The 10,057-nt window shown below is 42.5% G+C and overlaps 1 protein-coding gene across 1 annotated transcript; it reads left to right on the top strand.

The window, feature by feature from the left end:
* Positions 1-4,362: 4,362 nt before the first annotated feature.
* On the top strand, positions 4,363-9,504 carry LOC141660923 (uncharacterized). The gene is made up of 7 exons (XM_074467902.1): positions 4,363-4,698; positions 5,059-6,436; positions 6,531-6,813; positions 6,922-7,114; positions 7,578-7,975; positions 8,076-9,051; positions 9,184-9,504. The coding sequence occupies exons 1-7, from the start codon at positions 4,363-4,365 to the stop codon at positions 9,502-9,504; spliced, it is 3,885 nt and encodes a 1,294-aa protein (XP_074324003.1).
* The last annotated feature ends 553 nt before the right edge of the window (positions 9,505-10,057 follow it).

Below are 10,057 nucleotides of genomic sequence, written 5' to 3'. Positions count from 1 at the left end.
TGCTAGTTGTGTGGCAAGGTGTCAAATGACTAGTAGCCGGCTCATATTTATATAAGTAGTCTAGGGTCGAATGAGATGGAGCGAAACGCACTCATTCATAAATTCATTGAAAAAGAAAAAAAAGAGAGAAAATAGAAAAAAAATAAGTGTTATGTATAATTGATCACGAGTGGGCTCTTTAGGACTCGAGTTATTAAGTTCTTAGGGGACTTTGTGCCTAGTGACCTAAGGCTTTTATAGTCTGGGATCTGCTAACCTAACGCTCGCTACATGGGTACTATTGTATAAGTCTTTTATGGACCTCACTCATTGCACGATCAAATAAGCATATGTGTTTGTTTTGTTTTGAATAAAAGCATAAATCCATATAAATCTCCGATATAAAAATTGAAATGTTATAAATTATTTTGAGTCTAACTTTTATTCTGTTTATAAACTTGTGACTGTCTTGATAAGTATTGAGTCATGATTGTTGATCTAGTTGCGATAGTATATCTGTAAGCATCTACACACACACGTCTCTAGTTTGTAAGTTGATTGGATTTAATTGGTCTTTATGCGAGTAGTTGCATTTGCTGAGGTATTGTTTGTCGATTGGTTTAGTTATTCTATTGGGATCGTTCCATTCATATTAGTTGCATTCATGCATTTTTATTTTCTTGTTCTTTAAGTCTATTTATGCTTGAGGACAAACATCGATTCAAGTTTGGGGGTATGTTGAGTGGCATTTATGACACTTTATAATGCTCTAATAAGCTTTGAATTGATGCATTTGTACTCGAGTTATTAAGTGTTTTAATGTGTTTTCTAGTGTTTTTGCATTTCAGGCATTAATCTTTGAATCAGGTGAATTAGCATTGTTTTGGTGCTAATTTGGTGTCAAGGTGGTGTTGGAATAAAAGCTCGTGGAAAGCCGGCTCGAAGCAGTAAGGAAAAAGATGAAATCTGAGTTTTTCCCAGAAGGATGGCGCGCCCATGCTGTGATAGCAGGCGGTCGCGCCAGGATTCCAAAAAGGCAGTGCGCTCGCGCTATAATAGCGCACGGCCGCGCCGGTGTGAAAAATAAGAATGTTTTCATGAGGGAGACGTACCAGAGCGCAAGGAGAGCCGTAAGAAGACCGTTCTTAGCACGATTTAACAAAGACGAAGAAGATCTTGTTTTTACTTGTGAATCTTTGTTTTAAGTTGTATTTGGATGCTAGTTTTCTTACTTGTGAACCTTACTCTTGTTTTGTACTTGGTTTTATTTATTCTTTATAAAGACTATGTTTGTTATATTATGCTTTCATCGGAACCCACGTTGATGATGAGTCCGATTATGGGCTAATCGTTATCATGGGGTTCTAGCGGATTTATTTATGGATTTTTTTAGTTAAATTGTTTCGATGCCTTAGTATATGGTGATTGATTGATATCCTAGTATTGGTTGTACGTATTCGTCTTATGAGCGTCGTGAACTTATAAGATAGCGTGTTAATTTTTAATGAAGCAACAGTGAATTTAAGGATTTAGAACTTGCCATGCTAGCATAGGTTAATGTATTGTTATGCATGATTCGTAGGTAATTTTAACCATCTTACTTGCGCTGTGTAATCAAGATAGATAACTTGTGCTTAAACCGTTATGTTGTCAAATTTTATATACATATAGGGTCTCAATATAATTGGTGTCTATTCAACTTCTATCTCTTTTGTGGATGTCTGGTAGTATGGTACTTGTGCAACGAAAGTTGGCGTTTATCAGTTTCGTGTTATCTGATTAGTGTCATCACCATTGCATGCTAAGGTTGAGAACAATAATGCTATTGAATGAAGTATTTAATGAAGTTAGAATCCAATGTTTGTCATATATATTAATTTAATCAATCTTATTCTCGTAGTTATAATTGTTAGCTTAATTCTTAGTTATAAACAACCTCAATTTGTTATCGTCTTAGCATTGAATAAGAACCATACATTGTTGCTTAAGTGCGTGAATTAATTAGTTAACCAATACAGTCTATGTGGCAACGAATCAGAAAAGATTCTATACTACTTGCGAACGCATATACTTGCGTGTATTATTAGCGCATGTTTAGCGACTAACACCTAATACTGGAAGAGCTAAGCACAAGGCTCACAATGCCTTTGGTAAGTAGGGGTAAGTAAATTTTCTTTCATAGATTTATTATATCAACTTTTAATCATAAAGTAGTTGACATACATTTTCTAGATGGTATAGATAGAAATCAAATAGGCATTGGTAAACAAGTGTCCAAAATTCTATTTGGATCATTTAACAAAAAGAATCAGGTTAAGGTTAGGCTAAGTATCACTGACTTTAAGTTGGAGAAATTTTGAACATATCCTTATCCTATGCCTGACATGAGAAGTGTTGCAATTCCTAGTTCAACTATGGCACCTGGTCCTACAGTAGCACAAATGCAGGAACACCACAGGACCCTACCACAGATGCAACCATTTCTTCACAACCATTAGCTGGTAGTCAACCAACTGATCCATCCTCTTAAAAGGATGGAGTTAGTTAAAAGAAGTGGAAGCAACTAACCCTAGTAGTTGTTAGTGTGAGTGGTGAGGATCAAACATAAACCATGTCACCCTTGGTCAAGAAGTCAAAGAAGCAAAAGAAAACCGAGATGACCACTCAAGTGACCACCCCTGCATCTTCTAAAAAAGATGTAGTTGTAATACAGGGGCCTAAACAGACTCTAGTGGCACCTTCTCAACAAGGTGTCACTATTGAATCAAGCATTCTCCCCAATGCACCATGTCATGAGTCTGCACCCCCTCCTGAGCACTCTCAAGAGAGTGAAAGAAGTCATTTGGCTGGCACACACACATAAAGCACATCTATTTAAACTCCCTAATATATTCAGGGGAGTTTCCAACACTCATGCCTGAGCTCACTAATCTAATTTCTCAAATTTCTTCTAATTTTAATGAAGGACTTGAATCATCTTCTCAAGTCCTGCCAAAATCAAGTGACACAGTTCATGAAACTGTGATACCACTCAGACACAATCTTTTGAAGGGAGAGTTGTGGATAAAAACATAAATTTCCTGAGGGTGGTGCTAGTGACTAGACAAAATGTCAGAGAAAGGAGAGTGATTGTGAATGTCAATAACTCAGGTGTTGACAGGTGTATGTGGATGTCCCTTTCTTTTGTGCAATCAAGGATGGCATCTGAACTAAATATATTCATCAATAAAGTGAGGGTGATTAGTCTAGAGGACACTCTTTTTCTACATGAGCTTAAAAATGATCAAATATGTGTTTTTCCTGAAGCCTATCTACAGCCAAGCAAAGGAGTGGTCTACATCTGCCCAACACTAAAAGATGCAAGCACTTCCAACTGCTTAAACACTGTTATGGGCAACAAAAAGCTGATGATGATTATAGAAACTGAGTTGAAAAGCAAGAAAAATAAATCTAATGAAGATGTGGAGATGATCAAGTTTTTTTCCAATTAATTGAAAAATTGAGACACCATGCTACCAGTGATATGGATAAAAATACGTCCTAAAGACACATTAATATCGCATTAATTACACTTGGGCTTCTTGTCCGAAAAGTCCAATACAGGCCTGTCTGGTCCAAGCTTCGTAGCAGGCCTGTCTGGTTTAAGCTTCGTAACAGGCCTACGACGGCCCAAGCAACCAAGGCCCACCAGCGGAGGTCATCTAAGTCCACGAACACGAGCTGTTCACGGACTAGGCCCAATACGGCTGGAAGAGCAGAGACATGTGTTCTAAATGGATTCAAAGTCCTACATAGAAGGTTCTGAATCCTCTTCCTCAAGAGGACTCCTATTCACCATCTAAGTTGGAGACTTGTCCACCAAGTCTCCCAACAGAAGTCTAACCCTAGACTAACCACTATATAAATAGCTCTACCCCTCAATCTAGAACTACGTTTTTGGCTTGATTCTCTACAACACAGAGATACGTAGGCATCTTGCTAGGACCGATAGTCCCGAATGCAAGAGCAGCCATTAACGCTCGAAGCTCACCAACCCAAGCATTAAATACTAAAGTACTGAGGTTTTTATTCCACAATATTTGGTGCCGTCTGTGGGAAACTTACAACAACCATGGTGAACACACGGAGCAAAAACACTAGTGGGACAGACACTCATGTCCCATCACGAATAATAGCATCAACGGTGGAGGTACCACCACACTCAACTTATGCCTCCCCCAAGGAGGAACCCTGGTAGGGGAAACTGAGGCTCAGCCACAAGGGTCGAATCTCCCGGCTCCTCAAGGGAAGAATGCCCAATTGCAACAGGTGCATGCACCTGTGAGCTCTCGACCCACTGGGTATGAGTACTCAATGGTCGTGACCACTAACCCCCCTTACGGGATGCCTCTATACCCTGAAGTAGGAGGGAGTGAACACTCTGATAGGGGTGAAGCACAAGGGCGGACGCCTCAATACATACGTGGCTTAGCTCCTATTCCGGAGGATCAAGAATTCTCTGGGCCTCATACTGAAAGAGATTCCGAGTCATCGGATGATGATGTTGCTCCAAAAAGAAGGCGTGCTGGCAAGGAGCCGATGGCTGACACTGAACAACGCTCTAGGAGCACTCAAGGGATGAATCCCCAAGATGTTCAAGAAAGTATCAGGGCTCATGAAACAGAGATCCAAAGGCTGAAGCGAGACCTGGAGACACATCTGGCCCCAAGACCCCCACTTGTTCCAAGGCGGAGAAATCCTCCTCCAATCATAGACCTAGATGGTCCAATACCAAGAAGGGCAGCTGCCCCAAGGGCTGATCCAAGTGATCTTATGCCCCTAGGTGATCCTGATGATCCAAACCCACCATTCACTGATGAGATAATGAATGTTCGTATCTCAAGAAAGTTCAAGATGTCCACCATCAAAGCATATGATGGTACTGGCGACCCCGCTAATCATGTTAGGACGTTCTCTAACGCCCTATTATTACAGCCCGTTAATGACGCTATTAAGTGTCGGGCCTTCCCTCAAACCCTATCGGGAATGGCTCAAAGGTGGTACAGTCGTCTTCCCCCAAACTCTATTGGATCTTTTAAGGACTTGAGTCAAGCTTTTATCAAGCAGTTCATAAGTGGCAGAGTGCACGAGAAGAGCTCAACATCTCTCATGGGTATAGTCCAAGGAGCAAAAGAGTCCCTGAGAGAGTATTTGAATCGATTTACGAAGGAGACTTTGAAGGTCCCTGATCTTGATGATAAAGTAGCTATGATAGCCCTACAGCAGGGGACTAGAGATGAGTTCTTTAAGATGTCCTTGGCTAAGCGCCCTCCCGAAAGCATGTTGCAGCTCCAGGATAGAGCTGGGAAATATATTAAGGTGGAGGAAAGTATGAAGAAGATGGCTGTGAGTAACGAACCTACTGGGAACAAGAAGCGGAAGACGGATCAGGAGTATGATGCCAATGACAAGTATCCACAAATTGGCAAAAACTCTGACTCCTCCTCTTCTAAGAAGAATCAGCAACAAACATTCGCTGAATATGCAAGGCTGAATGCTCCAAGGAGCCAAATCCTTATGGAAATTGAGAAGGATAAGAACTTCAAATGGCCGAAGCCACTAAGAGGAGACCCCGAAAAGAGGGACAAGAATAGGTACTGTAGGTATCACAAGGATGTCGGTCATGATACTGACGATTGTAGGCAACTCAAAGATGAGATTAAGTATCTGTTCCGAAGAGGAAAGTTTGGACGTTTCACCAAGGGTGAAGAGGCCGAAGGCCAGAAGAGAGATAATGATCGAAGAGATGATGATCGGAGGGGTAACGACAGAGATCGCAACCCACAGCCTCGAGGGCCGGTAATTAATATGATCTCGGGGGGTCCTACAGTAGCTGGCACAACAGGGAACTCCCGAAAAGCATATACAAGAGAAGTAATGAGCATAGTTGGGGAACCATCTAAGCGTTCCAAGTCTGAGATGACACTTGAATTTGGTGACCCAGACCTTGAAGGTTTGAAATTTCCTCAGGATGATCCTCTGGTTATCACTCCGATAATTGGAAATTGTCCTGTTATGAGGGTCCTAGTGGACAATGGAGCTTCCATGGACATTCTGTTCCATGATACATTCATAAGGATGGGCTATAATGACTCTCAGCTAACTCCATCTGACGCACCCATCTACTGGTTCAACCATGTGGAATGTAAAGTCGAGGGAGCAATACAACTTCTTGTAACTATCGGGGAAGAGCCCAAGGAGGCCACGCAAATGTTAAACTTTCAGGTTGTCAAGGCAGCCTCTACCTACAATGCAATCATGGGTAGGATAGGGATCCACGCTTTTAAGGCTGTGCCCTCCACTTACCATATGGTACTGAAGTTCCCAACTAGGAACGGTGTTGGAGAAGCAAGAGGAGATCAGAAAATGACCCGCAATTGCTATGTTGCAGTACTTAAGCCCGATGGAACTGGGGAAGGTTCTCCCCATAGAAGACATGGATGTCCGAGAAAATGATGAGCTATGAGGAAAGCCAGCGGAGGACTTGATCCCAGTTCCCTTAGATCCCTTAGACCCGGAAAAGGTCACATACATTGGGGCATCTTTGGACAAGCCTTTGAAGGGTCGGATAACAACTTTCCTCCAAGAGAACAGAGATGTATTCGCTTGGACAGAAGCTGATATGCCTGGGATTGACCCTAACCTGATAACTCATAGGTTGAACGTTGATCCAACTCGAAAGGCTGTAAAGCAAAAGAAGAGAATTTATGCCCCTGATAGGCTGGAAGCCATTAAGCAGCAGGTCGAGAAGCTTTTAGAAGCAGGATTTATAGAGGAAGTGCAATTCCATGAATGGTTAGCCAACCCCGTAATGGTTAAGAAGGCCAATGGAAAGTGAAGGATATGCATTGACTTCACTGACTTGAATGATGCTTGTCCCAAAGATTGTTACCCCCTACCAAGGATTGATACCCTGATCGATCCCACTGCTGGACACGAGATGCTAAGCTTCATGGATGGCTTCAGTGGTTACAATCAGATCAGAATGCATAAAGATGACACCCCCAAGGTATCTTTCATAACCGACTTTGGTGTATTCTGTTATCTTGTTATGGCTTTTGGACTTAAGAATGCAGGAGCTACTTACCAAAGACTGGTAAACAAGATATTTGCCCATCTAATTGGGAAGACCATGGAGGTCTATGTCGATGACATGTTAGTCAAAAGCCTAAGCAAGGCCGATCATATTAATCACCTAAGAGAGGCATTTGAAGTGCTGGGGCACCACAAGATGAGTTAAACCCAGCCAAGTGTGCTTTTGGCATTGGATCTGAATTTTTTTTGGGTCACATGGTCTCTAAGAGGGGGATAGAGGCCAATCCCGATAAGATCAAAGCCATCCTAGACATGGAGCCATCATGCTCCATCAAGGACGTTCAGAAGCTTACAGGAAGAATTGCAGCTCTAGGGAGGTTCATCTCCAAGTCTAGAGACAAATGCCTACCCTTTTTCAAAACCCTTTAGAAGGTGAAGGACTTTGAGTGGACCGCTGAGAGCCAAGAGGCCTTCGAACAGCTGAAGAAGTACATGATTGAAGCCCCGTTGTTGGCTAAACCAAGTCCAGAGGACACTCTATATTTGTACTCGCGGTATCTGAGCAAGCCGTGAGTGTGGTTCTCGTGAAGGAAGAGCAGAAGCTCCAAAAGCCTGTATACTATGTAAGCAAGGTGCTCCATAGAGCGGAATTGAATTACTCCACTACGGAGAAGTTCGCACTTGCTCTCATCACAGCCTCGAGGAAGTTGAGACCATACTTCCAGGCTCACAAGATTGAAAACCTGACAGGCCAGCCATTGAGAAACATTCTTCATAGCCCAAAGGCTAGTGGAAGGCTCATCAAGTGGGCAATTGAGTTGGGAGAATTCGATATTAAGTATAAGCCTCGAACGGCCATCAAGGCTCAGGCCTTAGCAGACTTCGTGGTCGAATATACTATTAACGACCAAGAAGTCGGGGGGTAAGATATAGTAAACCGGGAGAAGGGGAGAAGGATGAAGAAGCAACTCTGAAAGAATATTGGGTTCTCCATTTTGACGGAGCGTCCAAAAAAAATCTAGTGGTGCAGGCCTAGTGTTGCAAAGCCCTGAGGGGTTTATGATTGAGTATGCTCTGAAGTTGGATTTTCCGACTACAAACAATGAAGCAGAATATGAAGCATTGACAGCTGGCTTAGGCTTGACTAGAGCCATAAGGGCCAAAAACCTGAAGGTCTGTGGAGACTCGAGACTCGTAGTTGCTCAAGTTAATGGGGAGTTTGAGGCCAAAGATGATACAATGGCCAAGTACCTGAGAGTCGTAAAGGGAATACTGACTCAGTTCGATGAATGGTACACAGATAATGTTCTAAGAGAGGTGAACACTACGGTGGATGCCTTATCTCAGTTCGCCTCATCCGAGATAGAGAATTATCCGAGGAGTATTTACTTCCAGGTCTTGAAGACCACTACTATTCATGTCATAAATCTGATAGCACCGGTCGGTGTGGCTAGTTGTTGGATAGACCCGATCAAAACTCACTTGGAAACTGGGTGGCTCCCCGATGATGCCCAGGAGGCTCGTAAGTTGTCGGTTAGAGCATTGAGATACTCACTGATTGAAGGCCTTCTTTACAAAAGGTCCTTTGTTATTTCATACTTAAAATGCTTAAGACCTCTTGAAGCAAAGAAGGCACTAAAAGAAGCCCATGAAGGGATTTATGGACAACACTTGGAGGGCAGGGCCCTCACTCACAAGATAACTCGGTTGGGGTTCTACTGGCCAACTATGTTAGCCGATACAAAGGCTTATATGAAAAAATGTGACAGATGCGAGAGGCACGCACCAATAGTACGACAGCCCCCAGAGAGGCTTACGTCAATCAGCACACCCATCCCTTTTGAAATATGGGGAATGGACATACTTGGACCATTTCCTGTAGCATCCGGACAGAGGAAGTTCATTTTAGTAGCGATAGACTACTTCACGAAGTGGATTGAAGCTAAGGCACTAGCCAAGATAACCACCAAGCAAATTGCCCAATTCTTCTGGGAGAATGTGATATGTTGATATGGAATCCCCCGCATCCTTGTCACGGATAATGGAAAATAATTTGATAATGCAGAGTTCAAAGAGTACTGTGATGATAATAACATAGAACTTCGCTTCACCTCGGTTGCACACTCTCAGGCAAACGGGCAAGTGGAAGTTGCTAACAGAATCATCCTTGATGAACTCAAGAAGAGGGTGGAATGCTCGAAAAACACTTGGGTGGATGAGTTGCTGCCTATACTTTGGGCATATCGCACCACCTGCAAAGTGACAACTGAGGCAACCCCATTCATGTTGGCTTACAGAGCCGAGGCAGTGGTGCCCCTTAAGATCACTCATGGATCCCCTAGGATCGAAGCTTACGAGCCAGAGACAAACGAAGAAGGCATGAGGCTCGCCCTCGATCTCATTGACAAGGTCAGGGACGAGGCCAACGCCCGCAATGCAGAGCATCAATGAAGAGCCTCCCTCTATTACAATAGATGGGTTAAAGAAAGGTTTTTTCAACAAGGAGATTTGGTTTTGAGGAAGATTGAGGCATCAGGAGTAAGGGAGAGAGGAAAGCTAGCCCCTAACTGGGAAGGACCTTACAAGGTCAGAAAGACATTGGGACGAGGATCCTACAAGTTAGAGACCCTGAATGGTGATGAAGTACCTCGTACTTGGCCTGCTTCGAACCTGAAGGCTTATAATGTTTAGGACGTTCAGTATATGTTCATAGTACTTATAATTAGTTTTATAAATAAGGTCAACAAAACCATCTTATGTAAGGGTTGAACCCATTTCTTAGAGATATTATTTATATATGCAAGTTTATTTCTATTATCTTATCTACCAATTTATTTAAGTACGAGCATCCAAAGAATGCGAGTCCCGAAGGACCAAATACCGAAAATAAAAGACAAGTATGAAACAAAATTAAACATAGTGCATAGATAAAGGATCCTGAAGGATCATAAGTTAGAAGTCCCGAAGGACCAATAAGTTATAAACCAATAAATGTTTAAATAAA

Source organism: Apium graveolens, chromosome 5 (assembly GCF_009905375.1).
Source record: "Apium graveolens cultivar Ventura chromosome 5, ASM990537v1, whole genome shotgun sequence".
In the NCBI taxonomy this organism is placed as follows: domain Eukaryota; kingdom Viridiplantae; phylum Streptophyta; class Magnoliopsida; order Apiales; family Apiaceae; genus Apium; species Apium graveolens.
Note: the sequence above shows the minus strand (reverse complement) of the source record. Positions and strands in the feature narration are given on the sequence as shown.